The following is a 21,779-nucleotide window of genomic DNA, read 5'->3' on the forward strand; positions in this document are numbered from 1 at the left end:
CATCTTTGTGGTAGCCCTCAAATATCGGAGCACTGCTGTCATGTTGTCCCAGTCTTTCTTTTCACTAGACTAGACATACCCAATTCCTGCAACCGTTCTTCGTAAGTTTTAACCTTCAGTCCCCTAATCATCCTTATTGCTCGTCTGCACTCTTTCCAGAGTCTCATCTTTTTTTTATATTGTGACCAGAATTAGATGTATTATTCCAAGTGTGGTCTTACTAAAGCTTTTTAAAATGGTTTCTAACCTGGTTAAGGCACCAAAGCTAGAAACCAGGAGATTCACTTCTAGTGTCAGTTAGGCATGAAAACCGGCCGAGTGATTTTGGCCAGTCACTCTCGGCCCAACTCACCTCAGAGGAGTATTGTGGGGAAAATAGGAGTATTATATATTTGTCGCCTTACAAAAATAATAAAGGTGGGATACATATAACAAATAATGTAAGCCTGGTGTTAGCAGATTAATTTCCTTCCCTAAAGTCAACATCATGTGGGTTCTTTTGCCTGACAATTGCCACATCAAAATTTAGGGAGGTCACCAACCTAAATCCTAACAATGTCCTGATGAATCACTGGTTGTTCATGCCCTGTTGTGTGTTCTAAGTTAGGACTTCTGACCAACTTTCAGTACTTAATACATTTCTTTAAAGCTCATGTGTTGTTCCATTAATCTGACAAAAGCTTTAACCCTTTCACTAACATATATATTCTAAAAATAAGTACAATGTCAATTTGCTTTGCTTATTTTTGAGAGCTATGTTCAGTAAGCTAGGAGTAAAAGGTGCTGAAGGTTTAGAGGTTCTCCTCTCTCATCCTATGACTCCTAAATTAAGTTTAATTAATGATCCAGAACATTGTCAAAAATCTAGGAAGTTTGTATTTCCACTTCCAAGCTAGTTAATATTCAAATAATTTGCAAGAACTTGTCTCTGCGGGACTCAAACTAATTCTTTAGTGAGTTGTTTCTTTCATTATGCCTAATTGTTCATTGAAACATGATTTTCAATATGTAGGTATGTATGTATGTAAAAATAGCCTGACATTTCCAGGATTTCCACCCTATATCAATTCTCCACGCCCATCTTCTTTATATAATTATTATATGCAATTCTTATTTCCCAGTCCTAGCTACAGAGCAAGTCTTAGGGACCAATTCCATTGTTATGTTAAAATAGCATCAATCTATACTGAAATTATTTTTAAAAATCTCTTTTAGGGGATAACATTTAGTTTCCCCTCTACTTGGTCCAGTGATGGGATTCAGCCAGTTCACACCACTTTGGCAGAACTGGTAGCTAATTTTTTGTTGCCCAGGCCCAGAATGGACTTCCGGAAATGGTATTCACACAGAAAACCGGTTGTTTACATATTTGAATCTCACCACTGACTTGGTCCTACGTTTTGTCAAACTACTGAACATATCCCTTTAAAGTTTATAAACCAGTTGCATTTGCTAAGAGTAACTATTTAATAAACATCACTGTAATATCTCACAACCCAGGGGATCTAACGCTCAGTTCTGCAGTTCTCCATAAACACTTTGATGCTGACTAGATGGATCAACTCTCATACAATATAAAGTAGCTTCCCTAAAAGGTGAATCCAGGGCAGCTTCTAACAACCTGCAAGCAGAATCTCGGAGCTAGCTCTGACTTCTGGCTATGGGACTAGAATACAGAAGGCTGGCTACAGATGTTCTTAAAGCAATTAAAGTTTACAAATACCTCCTCACCTTCTGCAAATTGTTGAAATCCTTTCTATCCCATGTTTGGGCTCCCCATTATATGGCAGTCTTGTCTGTTTTGTTATGGGTACTATAGAAATGATTGATACATAAAACTTTGTAATAAACAAACAACTGAATACTGTAGACCAGACGTGTCCCAACTCGCGACATCACGTGATGTCATGCAACATATCGGGACAGTTTTGCCATTGCCGGCAATGGGGTGGGTGTGGCTTCTGGATGATGCGTCTAGCCTGCGGGCTGGGAGTTTGACACCCCTGCTGTAGACCCATGTAATCTGCCAAAGAGCTAGAAGAAAATCTTTTTGATGTGACTTTGTGTTTTACCTTGTATAAAACATTTTCCAAAAGCAGAGCTTCTTTGGGGGAAAAAAGGACATCGAAGCAGGGTTTTTTTTCAGTTATACATTTTAATTTTCTAGTAGGTACAATACTAAAATAAACACAAATTAAAAAAAGTTTATTAAAACAAAACTGTACAAAAAAGCAGTTATACTACAATTTAATTACAGAACAGTCTACTGTCCAAAAAGGCACTAATAATCCAGAATAGGAGATACAATGATACAGGACTCATTTGTTTTTAAGCTAGTTTTTAATCAATACAATAGAGCACTTGTTTCTTTCCCCATTCACATACAGAAACAAGGACTTCTTCCACAGTCAGTACACACTGGTATAAATATGAGCCCTACTTAGAAAGATGTAGTGTCTCTCTCACCCCTGGAAGAAATGATAATGGTCAACAGTATGAGACATATTAGCTTTAAAAGGGAGAGAAAGGGGTTCCACCTGCAAATGAAGAACCATGGGAAACTAAATGAGAAAGTTGGATTTTATCAGTCAAGGAAATTTCAATATACAAAAGGCTCTCACATCTTTGAGTAAGAGCTTATACGTAACTTCTTTTTTAAGGTGAGGAAAAAATTCTCAACAAAAGTTACGCTGGAAAAATGTTTTAGAATTTAACGTCCTGTATGTTCTCATATAACGAACTAAGAACAGGATAGTTCTCAATACTCCCACATATTTTTTCTAAGGAGTAAACCTCTTTCATTTTTTATTTTGTATTTCATTGTAGACTGTTTTGGAGATTTCAGAGGAACATCAGCCTGGGTCTCTAGCCTGACTTAAGTTGTATTTATATCAACAAGATTGTGAGGTATTTACCATTCAGAAATTCAAATATGCTTTAGAGGCAGAGGGCAGATGCAGGTTTGTGGGAACTTGGCTTGCACTTATCAAAGAAGAAATAAATCCCTTGACAGATTAAATTAACTGATAAACAAATGGCAGTTCCACTAATATCCTTCCAAAGAGGGAAGAAACATGAAAACTGAGAAACATTAATCAGATATGAGATAATCCTAATTTGCTCTCATCACTCTACTATTTTTTTTTACAAAATGTCTTCCTATTTAGATTACTTGCTTTTTTAATAGAATGGTTATAGGATTGCAAACAAATATGCACAAGACACTTTGAGCACTTAAGACCATCCTACTTTTGTTCAAATCATGGCTACACTAGTCTGCCTTTCAGTTTTCAACTGAGTAATAATTTCAACCTGGCCAAACGCCTTTGCCCTCAATTCTTGAGCTCATGCTTAGGAAATCCCAAAGCCTGTCTGATTGACAATTTTTTTTTCCTCGCAAGATGCCTTCACAAAGATAGATTGGGATCTCAAACCAAAGATCGCCAAAAGTCTTGACCAACTAGCTAAGTGCCAAGTTGCTTCAGGGAAATATAAATTCACTGACAAGATTCAACCACTTTGGAAGCAACTATGCCAAGTCCCAACAAAGCACATGTTGACACTGCTAAAAGCAGTGAGTTATCAAACCTTCGAAAGTTTCTGTATCTCTGCAAAACCAGTGGCAGAGTAGACCCTGGCAATGGATCATGGGGTGGGGGGATTAAGCAGGACAGGGGGAAGAAGAGAGAGAGACTGCAGCTTTTTCAAAACTGTGTCATACATAGAGAAGACAGAGACAGAGATGAATGTTAAGAAAAATAAGTAGCAAAAGAAATTTGATTAAAAAAAATTCTCTCACATCCTATACTACATCCTCCTTCTGCTTAGCAGAAAATTGTACGTACACAAAAATACAAATACACAATTTTGTAGAACAGTCTGATTTTAATATATTTATATATATTTATATTTATATGAGTGGCAGGTTAATTTATTATATGGAGCTTTTTGCACTTTTGGCTCATATGCAACAAGGCTTATAAATTCAGCTTTAGCTTTTCATTCAGGTTTTTATTTTTATTTTTCTTCTTTATATAGCTTTTTAAAACAAGTGTTTTATTTTTTTTTTCACATTTAAAGCAGCATCCAATCTGCAATAAGAACTGGTGGCAACAGCAAAGGGGCTGGAGAGTAGGGTGACAGTCCAGTGTTGTTTGTGTGTGTATCTATGCATATGTCAAAAAGGACACAGAAATAAAAGGGATTGTGGCTGCAAGACAGTGAGACACAAATTACCTCTTGAGGTAGGCTGAACTCAGTTATTATGGCAGGCCAAAACAACACCGGGCAAAGTGTCGGACTGCCACCACAGTGGTGGATCAGAAAGGAACATGAGGAGAAAAGACAGGAATGGAATGGAAGTTAGAAAATGCACAAACCTGGCTTGCCCACAAGCTACAGCAACCTGCAATTGATTAAGCTGTGATGTATTTCAGCTCGTATACAAGCTCACAATGGAAGGAGGAAATAAATCTGGTCCCTCCTTACCCACTTATGCAAGGCATATTCACTTCCAATTCCTAGTATAATGTTTAATGCCTTCTCTCCCCATTATCTTAAAACTTTGTTCTGGAATGAAAGATAACAGGTTTCTTCCTACACTGCTGGTTCCTTTCAATGCAGGAATCCAGCCAATATAGAGATGAAATGTACTAATTGGGGGAAAGGGAGGGAGGAGTCACTCTTAGAGACCTTTTTCACATTCATAAAAGATTGCTGGGGATTGTTTATAACTTCTGTTCTGCACGTAACAGGAAATGCAGATGAGAAGTACAAAATGCAACCTTCCAACAAGGCGGCACTTTTTTGCAGGGGAGAATAAGAAGAGGAAAGCGGTGGACATGGACTTGCTACAGCACTTTTTTTTACAGCAATTCTTTTGTTAGGCTCTCTCACCATGGTCATTCCAAGATTATAAAACAGTCAGGCAAGTGGTCAACAGTTGTGTTTGATTACAATTCCAATGATTCCCAGCCCACAAGGGCAAAGTTAATTGGGGAGGAGGAGGAGAGAAAGAGAGAGAGAGAGATAAAAGCAACTACGGTTGCTATCCAGTTTGTTCCAGAAGCTAATTCACATTCTAGGCTGCCACATCCTCCCATATCAGAAGGACAAATATAAACAAGACCAGAGTCTCCCACACAAAACCAGGTTCAATTATCACATTAGGCACTTTTAGAATTGGATACTAAACATGGGAAATAATCAAGCAAACAGATTCTGAGCATCCTGAAAAACCAGGGAAACTGCTCAGTGCCACCTGCTATGGAAGTCAGCTCTTTCATTCACAGCAAATAGACCACAGAACCCACTGCTGAAAGTCTCTTCCCAAAGCTAGTCTTGTTTTGAACACGGGAGGGTGGTAAATGGTCTTGTGCAGTAGTTAGAATGCAGTAGTACAGCTACTTCTGCTGATTCCTTGCTGCCAGCAGTTTGGCAGTTCGAGTCTCACCAGATCATGGTTGACTCAGCCTTCTATCCTTCTGAGGTCAGAAAAAATGAGGACCCAGATTGTTGCGGGCAATATGCTGATTTTGTAAACCGCTTAGAGAGGGCTGTAAAGTACTGTGAAGTGGTACATAAGTCTAAGTGCTATTGCTATTTAGACATGAACTTCTAGGAGATAACGCTATTGCTCCCCTTCAACAACAGCACAAAGCAAGGCAGACTTCCTCAGCTTGATGCCTCTAGATAAACTGCATTTCAACTCTTATGGGGCTCTGTTGTGCTAGCTGGAAATTATAGAAATTGACATCTAACACAACTGGACTTGTGTTAAAGTTGAGGGGCTTGGCTCTTTGATCAAAATAAGAATTTGCTTAAATACCCTCTTGAGATCTACATAGAACATCAGAGTTTTTTACAGAATTATCTCAAATGCAGAACACGTTGATCTTAGGAAGACAATAGAGTATGATTATCCACAACAAAAGTTGCAAGAGGTTATGGAATTGATAACCAACAAAACAACGGGGCTTCCCTATATTAAGAACACTATCATGCCAAAAAGTTAGCGTTTCCTATCAAAAAATCAACTTATCAACTAAATCACGTTTTGATCAGAAGCTTCCTATGTATCTAGAAAAATGGCTATTCTGAGTCTCACATAGATAAAGTAACAAATAATTAGAAGAAATATTTTTCCTGGATTACAGATGCTACCAGCATTTTGCACTATTTTCTCTAGCTGGCTGACTGGTTTAAATTGTTTGCACAGTTCAATATATTTTGCTCAGTGATCAAAGATGAAACTCATAATAATTATGAATACTCCATGTTCAGAGGCAATATATTACTGAATGCCAGTTGCTAAGGGACTCACAACATAGTAGGAACATAAATATTAGTTTGTTTGCAATTTCAGTTAGTACAAGCGTGGGAGGAAACTGCTCCATTGGAAGAAAGCTGATGTTACTCATAGAAGTTGCAACTAAAATTTTATCAAGGGAGTCTTTTCACGAAGGTTGATGTCAACTACAAGCACAAGGAAATCCACTTATTGCCTTAAAAGTCTTTCCAGTCCATGACACTGAAAAGAAGAGTAAATAGTAGTGTTAAAATCCAGTAGCACTATTTTATTAGGAAGCCCTTTTAAAACATTTGCTTCTAGTAAGAAATCTCTCGTGTACTTGTACTAATAATTTTCCAACAAGTTTTGATTTCTCCAATTCTATGTCTGTGTCTAAGAATGAATGAATGGAAAGTAAAGCAACATTTACGTATAATATAAAAAGATGCAGGATGCACAATATGAAATGTGGGGGGAGCGGGTGATGAAAAATGTTGCTCAATTAGAGCTCTCTTCATGTGTCTTGATTCACAAATTTCAAAGTTCACAATTAGGATTCTGACTTGAAATCATGGGATTGTAGTTTTCATATTTGGGGACAGCATCATATTGTAGAAGGCTAGTCTATCAAAATCATATCTCAAACATTACACCATTCAAGTCTGAAGCCAATCTCAAAGCACTGCTTCTAAATCTAAGACTATAGAAGATAGAACTGGGTATCTTGAACACTCAAGAACTGAGACCTCCTCTTCCAGTAGCAGCAATATTACTGTGATTTCACAAAACCAGGCAATTCTGTAGTATTGAAAATATCCCAAGGCTACACCATTCATCATTTCATGAGAAAGTATAATTCAGATTGTAAGCAGGAAGCTAGCTGAGATTTCAGACAGGGATGCTTATAGCTCAAATTGCTTAAGATGATTCACAAGCCTTACTTGCTCAAGGAACAAGTAAGATATTCTACTCTCTTAGTATCCCAAATTCTTCAACTATTCATAACATAAGTCAGACACCTAATAGATTGTGTTGAAAGATCAGAATGTTATATTCAAAGCACAGGTAAAAGCTTTTGTCAGAGACCTCATCTTGGAAAGTCAAGAAAAAAATCAGTTTGGGGATTCTGAACATCCAAAGCAACAGAAGATCCTAACTGAAGAAGAAAAGCCAATAACAGTTTAATTGTCAGTAACAAGAAACTTAGCCCCTGAATACAGATAAAATGAAACAACATTAAAATGTGATAAGAACTTGTAACTTGGCAAACTTGGATCCAGATGTTTTTGTCCTTTGAACAAAGCTTGTATTTTATCTTATCTAAATGTGTCTTCTAGTTTACTGTTTACTGTTACATCTCTTGCTGAGATCCTCTTTTTAAAGATTCAAAATCTCTTAATACAGGCACAATTCTTCTTGAATTAAGATAATTGTAGGCTATCTATTGTCCTAATGTTTTAACAAGTTCAGCCTGCTTGCTGAAAGCTTGTCCATTGCTTCCTGTTACTTATTTGTATGTGCAATACATAAAGGGGGCTGAATCCAATAACCATTTGTCATAGATGAAAAGTGCTTCAAGCCAAGCCATGAAGACCTATGGCCCTTTCAGGATACTGTACTACTAGATAAGCAGGGAAAGGCTACAAGAAGAGACTGACTAAAATTGAATGATATAATTTGCAATGGAGGCCTTATTCAAGAATCTTGCTGTTTCTGTTCATACTTGAACTAGCTGGTAGTATCCTGCTAAAACTATATCCAAAGAAAGAATAAAACCTCAGTGAGCAGCAGTGCCTAAACAGAAGCTCAATGGCAAAAACTATGATGACTTCATTTCATCAATGCTTCTCAGTTTAGGATATTACCACTGTAGCAATGAGAATATAAAATTCTGCTGCAATAGCTAGATTTTACCAGGTCATTTAGCCCACAAAACAAAGTTGCTTCACTTCTTTGCTACCTGCCATGGTGAGACACATTTACTTGCAAATGTCACAAGAAGAAACTCTCTCTGCAGAAACCAAACAACTCCTACATTTTTCCCTGAGTCTAAGGTCAAAACTCCTCATGGAGTTTACCTGCTCTCAATAGACGAACAAGACAGACAACAACAGTTTGCTTCTGCTTTAGTGATCAACAGTTGATTTTTAAAAATTACATATAATACAGCCAATAAAATGTGCAAGGTTGAACCGCAAAATACCAGCAAAACTCTAACATTTTAATTGGAGTCAAATGGCTGTGATGAGAAGCCATCATCAAGGATCCTGATGGAGAAAATGTGTGATGGAGATAGTAATTAGTCCCTGCCCTAGATCCTCTGAGGGAAATAGAGGACATATGTAGAAGGCTTCCAGCTCAATCCTTAACAATTATGTTCAGGAAGATCAGTTGATGGGAAATATATTTCTTTGCTTCAGGAATGATGAATAGGTTACACTAGATCAGGGGTGTCAATCTGCCAGCCCACAGGCCAGATGCATCATAGCAAAACCATGCCCACCCCATTGCCAGCAATGGCAAAAAAGTCACGATACGTTGCGACACATCATGTGATGTTGCGAGTTTGACACCCCTGCACTATAGTCTGGCCAGCATAAGGAAGAATCCACTATTCTTAAGCAGAAGTTTAACAGTAGAGGGCTGCTCCGGCCCCTTGAAAAGATGGCATTTTATTTTTCCTTATAGCTAATTGCTTTTTCAAAATGTATTCATATCAATCTATTTTCAAAATTTCTGCCTACTAATTATATAGCTAAGTCCTATCTATGCAGTTACTGGAACTAGTAGGTGCCATACTACATAAAGCAACAGGATCTTGGTAGATACTCCCTCTTTATGTAAGACGTCTGAGCATTCAAGATATATACAAAGAGGGAAACCATGACTTCAAATAAAGTACTAAAGGATGGCAGAACTGCCCACCCAACTGCCCATACCAAAATGAGCAAAGGGCCTGTCAATTTCAGGAATATCATGATTCATTTCAATATTCTGAAGATTTTAAGCTTTTGACCACTCTCTACAATTTTCTATCATCTGCCTTGGCAAAGCACAGATGGGAACAAGGCCACAGACAAACCACATTTCCAAACGTTGGGAACTGTGGCACCAGCAGGGACTATATCATGGGACTGTCAGCATATCAGTTTCATTTTGAAGTATACTAATTGTTCACCAATGGACAGACAGCTCAAAGGGCACAATGAATGGAGAAGAATTTCTGTGAACACTGCAATAAGGTGAAGGTGAGAAGAGCACAAGAAAGAGGGAAACCACATGCTACAATCAAGCTGGCGAAAATATATCTTGCTTTTCAATCACCGCCCCCCCCCCCCTTCCTTCATTTCAAAACAGCTTGTGCAGGAGAATCATCTGTTGCTATTTGGCCAAGTCCATTTCATCAGAGATGTTCCTCATAGACTATGTTCAAGGTTTATTATTGGATGACTGTAACATGAGCTTACAGCATGTTATTGTTGATTTCTCCAATGATATTTACTTTTTTAAATGCTCAAAATACAAATATATATATATATTTAGTTAAGAAAAAAATACCAAAGTGCTACATATGATCAAGATAAACCAAAAAAAACCCTCAAATTTGATTTTTCTTGCTATATAGAAGTAGATTCATCTCACATTCCATCACTATTTAATCACTAATTCTAATTTCCTAGATAGCCAATATCTGAATTCAATCTCAGTTGCCCTAATAATAGGAAAGTAAAAAAAAAATAATCCTGTTGCCCAGGAGCACAAAAGCCACTAAATTATTGGCTCATGGCAACATCTAGTTCCTGCTGCAATATGGCTTCCAAGAATTAGTTAATCTGCTCAGACAGCCACAGCTTTCCAGCTGCTGAAGGAGAACAGAACAAAGACGCAAAGAATGTATGCCTAGTTAAGAGAAGTAAAAACATCATGATGTGTTATCTTGGAGAGCCAACACCACAGACAATGGATAAGGATCACTGCACTCTCTACTATGCAAATCATGGAAATTTACATGTATGCATATTTTCTGTAACTCTAGTGAGGAGGGATATTACGAGTTACTTCTTAATCTTTCCCTAGAGTGCACCATACTTTGGAGATAAGGTGTTGCAAGTAAGCAATTACAAACTTTTCAATCCAAGTTGTCTGCAACTTCTGATTACAGGCTGAACTGGAGAGCATTCTGCTGCATCACAGAATGTGTGTTTGTGTGTGTATAAAAGTAGCTATCCACTTCCACAATGCTCATCCTATCTTTGTATATAAATCATGTCTTGCTCAAAGAATAGGTATTCTTCGTGGGGTTGTCTGAGAGTGTAATTGTATCTTATGTGGGTTTAAATGCTAATGAACTTGGCAGGGCTCATTTATGACTAAACTGATAAAAAGAATTGTGAATGATCCAATCACACCTACACACCTACATCATTCCTTAGCCACCATCCCCCTTAGTGACCACTTATTGGAAGGAACACAGCCACAGGGAGTCTCACTGAGAGACACAGCTTCTTCTATAGATGGAAACTTTGGCCTATCTGGGGAAACTTAGAATTGAGGGGGAAAAAGTGTGGTTCCTCCCATAACACAACTTGCAAAGAAAAGAGGAAGGTTATGTTGACCACATCAGCAGCAAACATCAGTCAAAACAAGCTGGTGGACTTTCTCCTTCTCATTCCCAACCAGCCAGGACCTTTGGAAAACAGTACTAATCCTATGGAAAAGCAGTAAAGATGATATTGCTGCACTGCCAAGAGAGGCCCAGCTTATTGGCACCTGGTAACAAGATGTTGACAACAGATCTGAGCTTTATCATTACCCCATTCTCTGTCCAAACTCTCAACCCAGTGGACATTTTCCTTCAAACCACTGAATCTCCATCGTCTCCTTTTGGCTTTATAACAATAACAAGAGGAAATAAAAAGTGTTAACACCAGGAAGTCTGAAGGATAATCCAAGTTTGTATTGTTGTTTTTCTATAGATTTAGCCTAAGGCATGGAATCGAGGGCTGCCTACGACACCTGGAAGCACGTTCATGGAATGCTAAAGACAGAGCAGCAAAGGTTTTCATCTAGCTGAGGGGGGAGCACTGGGAGAGGGAGGTCAGTTGGCTTGGTTAATTATCTGACTGGGAGTTAATACTGAGTTTATACGCAGAGTCAGAGGGCACCATGCCATCTTCACAGGACAAGACCCTAAACGGCAAACTTGACGTACAAGAGACTGCAAAGTTATATTGTAAAGAAGGACACATATTAGGGACCAGGAAAAAGGCTGCTAAGGTGCTACGTCTAAAACTAAGTTACTTTCTCATCTGGGAGCCCTCCCCCTCCATCGCGTCATCAGTCATCATCCAGGGCCTCTGTTTTGATCTCGCTGGTTCCTTGCCGGGCCAACGCCAGAATGGTGTGATTTACCGCTGCCATCTCCACGGCTAGTGAGATAGGGTCTTGGTGGTCGCTATGGCTAGTGCTGTCATCCTACATGAGCGGAGAAGGAGAAAGGAATGAAGAGGGAGGGGAGGAACAAGTCTCATTAGCATCTTCAACAATAATTTCATCCAATTTTAAAATATAAACAGTCCAATGTTTTCATTCAATGGGCTGGAGAAATGGGGACAAAGGGATTTATTTAAAAAGGACATATCACATGCTGAACAGGCATTGGCTGAAGGGAAAATGGGAAGGAGGAGAGAGGGTATTTGGAGAAAGCCTCATAGTGGACAGATGAAAATGAAAGAGGAAAGGCACCCAAGGCAGCTTCCTAGCCTCAAGTTATTACAAGGCATAAACCAACCTACCAACCACCTGGAGAAAACCTTTGGAAACTCTGACTTTGTCCTATACCTGCAAACAGTAACCTAAACTTTTGAAAATGGGGCAATGATATGAAAGCTGAATTAACTGTGCTATTTCCACAATTCAAACAATAGAGATGGCCTTCAGTGCTAGCTGTCCTCACAATAACAATTTTTGTTTGAATGTCTGTTAAAAGTTGAAAAGTGCCTTGGTGACAGAAGAGTTAGGGAGTAGGTGAGATGATTTGAAGTGGATTTCTGGAAACAGATTCTGCAAGAACTCCAAGTCTGTATAAATGCAGAACTACAACCTTATTCCATCACTAACCTATTGTACCAACTAAGATGTACAGACGCAACTCAATTTTAGATAAGTGTCTCTGTTAAGACAAATGAATAGAACTGTGTATTTATAGAAAATCATTGACTAGTGGGGGCTTTTTCAATTAGAGAAGACAATGACTTAGCAGCAGATGTTATCTGTTTATGTGTTTGTATATGAGAGAGAGAAAAACTCTTTCACTGAATTTTATGAAGACCCAGAAAACAACTTCCACTTGTAATCCCTTCTATTTCACCCCACTCCCCATTTCTCCCACCTTTGTTAACCTGCAACAATCATTACAAGGGAAAAGAGGAAGACCTGTCATTAGACGCACCCTTTCTTTCTCAAATACTTCTTTGAGAATAATTTCTAGATATTCTTTTAGCTTATATTATTAGATTTTTATAGTTTGTTGCTAACTAACTATAGGATGTTACCCAATGTAGGATACTTACAAATCAAAACAAAATAAAATTAAGAAGGTACAGGCCATTATCTTTTGATTGCTTCTCAAGAGGAGAATGGGAGCCTACAGTGAATCCCTCTCTAAAAATAAATTACTGAAGAGTCAAATCCTAATTTTGTTACCAAGCAAGGCTCAAGTGATGACCTGTTTTGTAATGCACTGGCCAAGTAAAAACAAAAATTATTTTCTTCAGAGATTTAAATAGTTTATTTCTCCAACACTGTTGACAGTTTCCTACTGGAGCAGAGTGATTTGAATTATGTTGAGAAGCAGATGGCACTTGTGGCTGGGGGTAATCTTTGCACAGATCCATCTTGTGTACTAGTGATGCCCATTCTGGGACTGAGAAGCCTTGCACATAGTCAGTTATGCCCTGTCATTTCCTTGTTGGGATTACTATAACATGGTTTTCATAGGGTTGCCTTTGAAGACCATTTAGAAATTGTAACTGGTCCAGAATGTGGCAATGCATAAAGTTCTGGGTGCCCTATGAAGTGCTGGGGGCTCAAACTGTTCCATAGACCAGGCACTGCAACTGAAAAAAGACAGACTTCTGAGTCCTATAAGACGAAAGGGTCTAGAAGGTCAAGAGGAAAAGCCACTATGAAGGAACAGTCAGATAAAAGGGCCCTGAGTCTGAGTCAAGAAAGTAATTGAGAAAACATCTCAGTGCATACAGAGATAAAGCAAGGGAGGAGAAGCACATTCAGACTTGCAAAATTCTGTTACAATAACTATTACAGTGAAAGAAGTATTGACCTACCTGGCATTAGTTTCTCAGTCTGTCTACCTTGTAACCTCAATGCATTCAGCACTGTGTGTGCCGCTACATTCTGAACCAGTTCAACCTTCCAAACACTTTCCAAGGGCAGAGCACAATGTCATAGTCCAATCAGGAAGTGTCTATGGCATGAGTGATTATGAGCAGAGACTCTCAGGAAAGGATGCACCTGGCATAATTTTATTAGATTTAAGTTAGATTCTGTGATCATTGTTGTCTTCTCTATTTTGAACCTAAGAAAGCTGAAGTTTGAGGAATCTAAACAGGCCAATGCATAAATGTGTTGATTTAAAAACTGGCGTGGGGTGGGAAGTAGGTAGTGGTGGGATTCAGCCAGTTCACACCAGTTTGGCAGAACTGGTAGCTAATGTTTTGTTACCCAGGTCCAGAATGGACTTCCGGAAGCGGCATCCACACAGAGAACTGGTTGTTCACATATCTGAATCCCACCACTGGAAGTAGGGGTGATATTTTTAAAAGGTTTATGTTTTACATTATCATAGGCCTTCTCTAAATGAACGAGGATAATTTTGAGAACAAAAGGACAAAACATTGACCTGCATTTGTCCTTGCCTGAGGTGAAGCAGCAGCACTTCACTTACTGTTCCATCTCATACCTTTTCTATCAGACTTGTGTGATACTCCTTCCCAGATGCAATTAATAAACTAATCACCCTGTAGTTGCTATATTTTTCTTCATACAGAAATAATAACTGCATTCTTCCACTTGCCAGGCACAGATGAAGTTTTCACTCATTCATATCCAACAAATCACACTCAAATCACATCTGTCCAGCCACATGTTGAGTACCATCTGAAGGCCCATTACCCAGTACTACAGTATATCAATATCAGCAATCCCTTTATCTTGTCTACCTACGGTATATGGTTTTCTTGATAAAATATAGGAGTCATTTACCACTGTCTTTTCCCACGCAGTATGAAATTCCTCTATCATGGCTACCTGATGAAGGTGCCTGTTTGCTGTAGCTGGGCAGCTGAGATGATTTTCACACCCTGGATGACCCCACTGGGAGTTTATATCCTTGGAATTCACTGTTATTTTATTTACTTGTTTCCTGCCTCCATTATTTTTACAAATAACTCAAGGGAGCTCCTTCCCCTAGTTCCCCACAATAACAACTCTGTAAGGCAGAGAAAAAAATGACTGTCCCAAAGTCACCCAGCTGGCTTTCATAGCTAAAGCAGGACTTGAATTCACAGTCTCCCGGTTTCTAGCCTGGTGCCTTAACCACTAGACCAGGGGTAGGCAACCCTGGCTCTTTTATGACTCATGGACTTCAACTCCCAGAGTTTCTGAGCCAGCATGGCTGGCTCAGGAATTCTGGGAGTTGAAGTCCACGAGTCATAAAAGAGCCAAGGTTGCCTACCCCTGCACTAGACCAAATGGGCCCATTGTTCTTTGCCTTTCCTTTCCAGGAATATCTGCTCTCCCTCCCCCAAACTCTTTGACATATTGTATTACAACCATTCCCACTCAAATATTTAGATTACTCTTTCTAGCTAAATGTCATCCAGGTCATAGTTATCCCAGGGGTGCTTTTTCACAAGGCAACTGGACTTTCTTGTTTTCCTTTGAAGACGCTTTGCTTCCAAGAAGCTTCTTCAGCTCTGACTGGATGGTGGGGAGTGGAAGGATTTATACAGCCAGTCAGAGCTGAAGAAACTTCTTGGATGAGAAGCGAAATGTCTTCAAAAAAAAACAAAAACAAGAAAGCCCAGTTGCCTCATGAAAAAGCACCTTTGGGATATACTTTCTAGCATTCCCTCACTTCAGTTTCATCCTAAACTGATTCATCACTTTATTTTTAATTCCATTCATTCTGCTGGAAGCTCTTTTTGTGGCTCACTTCACTCTCTGCCAAAACAATTCTTTACTTCCATCAAAATCACATTTTCTCTGCCTTTTTAATCTAAATATTTTTCTTCCTCCCATTGACTATATTCTTTGCAGCTACTTGTTTTCCTCTACACACACAGTGCACTAGTTTTCTCTCATCTTTATTTTGGCAGTAATGTTTTCCTTAGATCATACAAGCTGTAGAAAGAGAAAAAAAATGATATTCTTTAAGCTGACCCATGTGGTATTCATCCATTAAAGCCAATTATGCCATTTGATCAGCATGGCTCCAGATGCCCATGGTATAACACCTGCACCTCCAATTTCCTACTCAAATGTTCTTTAATTCCCTATGCAATATAAAATGAAATTCCTTGGAGTGCTGATTCTTTGAAAATAGGTGGGCAATGTACTGTATATCCTCAAGCCACATGCAGGCTTTTAAATTTTCCAAATGGTTTCCAAATGTATTGAATAGTTTGCCAATGAAATTTGTTTGTGGATTTTACTGCAAAACTGGATGGCAAATGTTAACACTAGTATAAACTTAGGAGTTTATATTTATTATCTTTAAAGGCTGTTTTTTATTATTTTGTTTAACCAATTCTGTTTTCTCTCAGCTCCACCCATTTTTTAGAGGCAACTTCCACACAAAGTAAAATGTGTTTCTTAGCCCTCGGAAAGTTGCCGGTCCTAATTCAAACTATGTAAATTTTACATATACACTTTTCCAAGCATGATTCTATTATTATAAACATTGTAATTAATGTATAAATAATATTTTAATAAATATTTAAGGAAGCATCTTTTAGTTTAAAAATCTATTATTCATTGCTCACATTTGTAGTAGCCAAGTATATATGAAGGCACAAGAAACCAGTGGCAAAACACATGTAACATTTTTTAAAAAAACGTATGAAACTCTAGAAAATTAACTGCTGTAAGCAGGTGTTGATAATACTGAGCTAGAGGGATCAATGGTCTAATTCTGTGTTTGTGGAATATTGACATTCACATAAGAATAGAATTAAAATGTTATAGCTATTAATCTACCTTAAATTAATTATAGCAACTGCACAACACACTATCTTGTACTAATTTGTAATTGTTTTTATATTTCTAAAGAACCATACAGAATAAAATCTGGACAGAAAAATGGAACAGTCCAGCACATGTTCAGCAGCAAATGGCTTAACTTAATTAATATATTTTAAGAATGTATATGTAGTCTTAAAGTCTAATGAGCCTGTGAAGACAATAGACACATTGAATGATTATAAAAGAAACTCTCAAACCATATTCCATAATACTGTTCAAAAGAAATTACAGTATAGAAGAGTATTTTTGGTAAAAAAAGAATGTAATCTAAAACCCAAGTGTCTTCTCAAATAAATTAAGAAAAATGTATAAGGCACCTGCTCCCATGTCTTAATTCTCTCACAGCATGAGAGAAAAGTTAATTTTCCTCACCATGATGAAAGACTTGCTATAGCTTGTTGGTTAAAATGGCACCCTCTAAGGAGTGCTTTCCTTCTGAATACGGTAAGTCAGCTTGGCTTCGTGTAGGAAGGAAGAAGTCCACTATGTGGATAGTCCATCTGCAGCTTATGGGCAGGCAGCTTTCAAAGGCTTTAAGTGCCCACGGTTCTTCTCCTTCATCTCCACTGTTATTCTTTCCCAATGTCATATTCATTGTATTAAAATATATCCATCTGGCTTCTCAACATATGATGACTCATAAGAGTTAACTCATGCCTAAATGACAAATCATTGAGCTTTTTCATAGCTGCTGCCAAACCAACTGTTAAAAGAACCTTATAATCAGCAATAAAGTTGGATGGAGAGAAGTATATTAGGTATCTGCAAGTTTTACCAGATATCCTGGATTTACTTATGTGGGGAAGGAAATAGAGTTAAAGCCTTTCCTCCACACACTGCTACTCTGACTCTGAATATGTGCGTTAATACCATAGCTGAAATGTTGATTTACCCAACCTTGAACTGGAGCCAGAAATTCAACTGGTGTAGAATAGATGTTACCTGTTTTGATCATTTTGCCTCAAATAATATACTGTACCAGCTGAAATTTCTAAATGGTCTTCAAACCTGAGCATAATTAGATTCTGTGATCATTGTTGTCTACTCTATTTTGAACCTAAGTGAGGTGAGGTTTGAGAAAACTAAACAGACCAGTGCATAAACCTGTTGATTTAAAAACTGGGGTGGGGTGAGAAGTAGGGGTGATATTTTTAAAAGGTTTATATGTGCTCTCTCCAATACAGAATGATGTGAATCAAAAGGTTAAGAAGTAGTCATTATTCTACTGAGATTTATACAATATTATCTCCCATCATACTATTCCAAAACCCTCAAGAAAAGAATATGATTTTAGATGAAAAAACTGACCCCAATTCATCCATCAACCCACCCTCCCACCCATCTCATTAGTATTTTTTCCTGTTAAATGCTACAAGCAAATATTTGATAGAATTTAACCACTGACATTTCCCACCTTCATGTGGGTTCTGTATCTCTTGTTCAATCCTTTGAGAGAACATCAGATAAAGTTCTATAGTATGTTCTATCCCAAGGCTTTTCAACCTTTTCACCCATTGTACCACTTTTAGGATATGGCAACATCCGAGTTACACCAGTCGCCTAGCAAGGTGTCCAAAACTTGATGACCAAAAAAAAAAGGGAAAGTGATGAAGTACAGGTTGTCCTCGACTTACAACAGTTCGCTTAGTGACTGTTCGAAGTTACAATGGCACTGTAAAAAGTGCCCCCCCAAGCCACAGCCGAGCAAGACACCTGCCTGCCCACCCGGTGGAGCTCTTCCTCCTGTCTGAGGTTTTCATCGTTGTGAGCATTTCTGTTGAGGATTGGCAGCAGGGGTGGGGTGGGGGTGTGTTTGCTTTTTATTTCCCCCCCCCCCCCGTCTACTGGGTGGTTGCAGCAGGTTTTGGTCACTTCACATAACCCTGGCACACTGTGACCATCATAAATATGAATCAGTTGCCAAGCATCTGAATGTAAATCACAAGACCCTGGAGATCCTGCAACATTCCAGCTGATCGACACTTCTTCTGGGCTCAGCAGAAGCACCAGGATCAGTGCCGAGCTCCAGCTGGACCCTGGCGCTGATCCTGGCGCTTCCACTGAGACCTGACAGCCCTGCAGCTCCAGCCGTCTCTCGCTCAGGCTTGTGCGGTGCTGCCACCGGTTCAGCTCATTCCCCTCCCCCGCTACCACTTTTCTAGGATGGTCACATACCACCTGCCAGGTGCTAATGTACCACAGGTGGTACCCGTACCACTGGTTGAAAAGCCCTGTTCTATCCAACAATCCATTTACCAGCAGGATTTGTAATTTTAATCTGCATGTGTCTGGTTAAATGAAGAAAAAATGCTTCCTCATCTTGATCAGGACTAACATACAAACAAGACAAATGTGATCACCAGGTTGCTATAACCAGAATGAATTACTAGGCAGTGTAACATGAGCTCATGAAGGAACAATAAAAAAACATGGAAACTCAATACTTGATTTCTGCTTGTAGTCTTAATTAGATTTACACAAAGGGTACAAAAACAGAGAGTTGGATATGGCCTTACCAACCTATTGAACTTATACTCTGCTTCAAACAATAAATCCAGAACTAGAATATTCTTAGTCAATGGCTGCCCAATATGTGGCATATTTAACAAGATAAAATTCTGTCAATCTGATTAGCTGAGTGAAAACCTGACTACAGAAAAATTACAAGGAAGCTGGATTACAATAGATGACTAATTTCTTCCTAACTGCTTTCATTACACATTCAGATTAAAGGCTTACATTTTATTTGTTTTTATTTTCCATATTGCCACTAAAAACATTCAAAGAAATTAAATAAAAACTATGTTTCATGTGCAAAATATATCATTTCCATTAAAAACACACTGATCACAATAACGCCATCTGATCCGACCTAGCTAATGGATGAACCACAAATGTTGAGAAGATTCTCAACAATGGAAGAAAGCCAAAGGGATTATTACAACTCTAAATAATTGGCCCCATCGTCAAACTGTTATATTTGTCTTAACAATCAGTCAAGAACTATATGCGTCTAACTCAAACATGAAATGTAGTCTAAGCGTCTCTTCTGTGAGAGAGCTCTTTTTCTTTTAATATCCTCTTATTTTCCACTTTAGCAATTAGTTTCCCTTAGAAATTAAAAAGAAAAGTATTTTAATTTCATTTCATATATTTATATTACCAAAATGTACCTAGGGTAGTTTTAAAAATAAGAGCATAAACTAACAGAAAGTATGGGGAAAAGAAACATAACAAAATATGAAGACTGAATGATAGCTATGGCCTATCAAGAATGTAGAGGCCCTATAGCTCAGAGGCAAACAGCTGCTTTCCATGCCAAAAGTGCCAAGTTCATGCCTTAGCATCTCCTGAAATGGTTAGGGAAAAATAAGTGAGACCTAGAATATCATTGTAAACCAGTACTTCAACAACACTGTGCTAGATGGACCAGTGGTGAAAGGCACTTCCTATGTTCCTAAGAATAAAAGCAATTTTTAAAATAGTATCTCAAAAGCAGGGACAAACTATGAAGAAAGCTTTATCCTGCCTTAAAAGGGTAAACATGTTGGCACCAGGAGGTTAGATGGAATATTATTGGTTGGAATTGAGCTGCCGTATTATCAATTTACATCAATGCATTCAATTCTGGGAAGAAGAGCATGCAGCTAGGCATTCATTGCATTGTGGGAAGGGTGGGTAAGGAGAGAGTAAGACTTGTAGATCTTTATGGTATAAGCAGGGCTGTGTGTTCCACATCAAATGTGTGATTCAGAAATTTATACTGAAACTTAAACAAGAGGATATACTTTTATTTGGCATGAATCATTAACTATTTTCTTTCTAAGACTGAATTGTAATTTTTTGCAAGGAGTACATGGTGGATATGACATGGACATCAAGGTTACATAAACAATGACATCGGAGGGCAAAAGATAATAGTTGTTAGAAAATGAAAGAGGATTCATCAAATTGGAGGAGAGATGCTTGGCTCATCCTGCTGTTCCTCATACTTCATGGGCTGTTCAGTGAACAGCATCACTAAATTGACCATCCACATCTGCCCTCAGTCCAGAATGGTGTGGACAGAAAGGACACATTCTTAAAAGAGTTTCAAAAAGAATGTCTGGGGATGCACACACAGCTCTGGTTACAGGGGCACAGGAGAGAAACAGACACGGTGTTTACTATGCATGGTGGTGCAAATTGGGGGAATTCATCATGCCCCTGCATTTGGCAAATATGTGTGAACAGTGTCAACTTGCTTGTTTTGAGCAGATCCTCCTGTCTTCTTCTAACTTCTCTGCTTCTCTGCCTCCCTCTGTACATCTTCCCTCCTCCTCCCCATTGCGTACTTGCCAAGTCTCCTGTTGTATGACAATAAATCCATGTGGGTGAAGGCTGGTCCATGGGGGGAGAGGAATGCTGTGTTTTTCTGCCTCCCCCCATTGCACAGCAGGATAAAAGGCCACATAATCTTGGGAGGCTGAAGGATGAAAGACCCCACCGCTCCACATTCCGCCCCCAAACCCAGAGGAGGAAGAGCGGCCTACAGGGGGACTCTCCATATTGGAGCCCCCTGACTTAGCTCACATACTTACCTGCTCTGAATAGTCATTTCCGTCTACGTCGTCACTGTTGGAGTGGCCTCCGGGACTTTGTACATCTATCCCATGACTCTCCAGGATTGCTGCTTCTTCGAAAAAAGCAAATTGATCCCTGAATTATCTGCTGCAGGGTTACCAATAAGGATGAAGATGAAAAACCAGAATCCTCACAAGTGGGGTATCTTGTTTCTTGTAAGAACCTCAAAGAAATACTCAGAACTATTTTTTTTTTCCAGTTTAAATTCAGCAACAAGAAAAAAAATAATTCTGCAAGCCAAATTCTGCCAAAGAAATGTGGCTATATAGATTTACTCAATTTGCAGAATTTCTCATATAGGCTTGGATAACTTCTGATTTTATATAATTTCCTGTGGTCTTACTAGTGCTGGGGGACAGGCAACTGTCTTTTACAGGATATTAAAATATCTTTCATGACTGCCTCTTTAAATTTAGAGATTTCAGCAAATGCTATTTATGGATTCATAAGGACTGGAAACTTTCCCTCTAAATCAAAACAGCAATTCTCAACAGCTGCATTCTGCAACTGGCATCATGGTTTGGATTTTCTTCCTGCATTCCTG

At 38.6% G+C, this 21,779-nt stretch overlaps 1 protein-coding gene across 8 annotated transcripts in view; it reads right to left on the reverse strand.

Annotated features, from left to right (window-relative positions):
- Positions 1 to 2,190: 2,190 nt before the first annotated feature.
- The window catches only part of HMBOX1 (homeobox containing 1), a 123,832-nt gene continuing 104,243 nt past the window's right edge, over positions 2,191 to 21,779 (reverse strand). For 3 of the 8 annotated variants that reach the window (XM_083348447.1, XM_083348446.1, XM_083348448.1), the window contains 3 exons: positions 21,193 to 21,287; positions 20,857 to 20,958; positions 2,191 to 11,764 (listed from right to left, as the gene is read on the reverse strand). In XM_083348447.1, the coding sequence (XP_083204573.1) occupies positions 11,627 to 11,764; positions 20,857 to 20,958; positions 21,193 to 21,287 (335 nt within the window). In that variant the 3' untranslated portion in view covers positions 2,191 to 11,626. The remainder of the gene's footprint in view (positions 11,765 to 20,856; positions 20,959 to 21,192; positions 21,288 to 21,779) is intronic. The other 5 variants (XM_083348450.1, XM_083348449.1, XM_083348453.1 and 2 more) reach the window with 5 other exon arrangements.

This window comes from Vipera ursinii, assembly GCF_947247035.1.
Source record: "Vipera ursinii genome assembly, chromosome: 1".
Classification (NCBI taxonomy): domain Eukaryota; kingdom Metazoa; phylum Chordata; class Lepidosauria; order Squamata; family Viperidae; genus Vipera; species Vipera ursinii.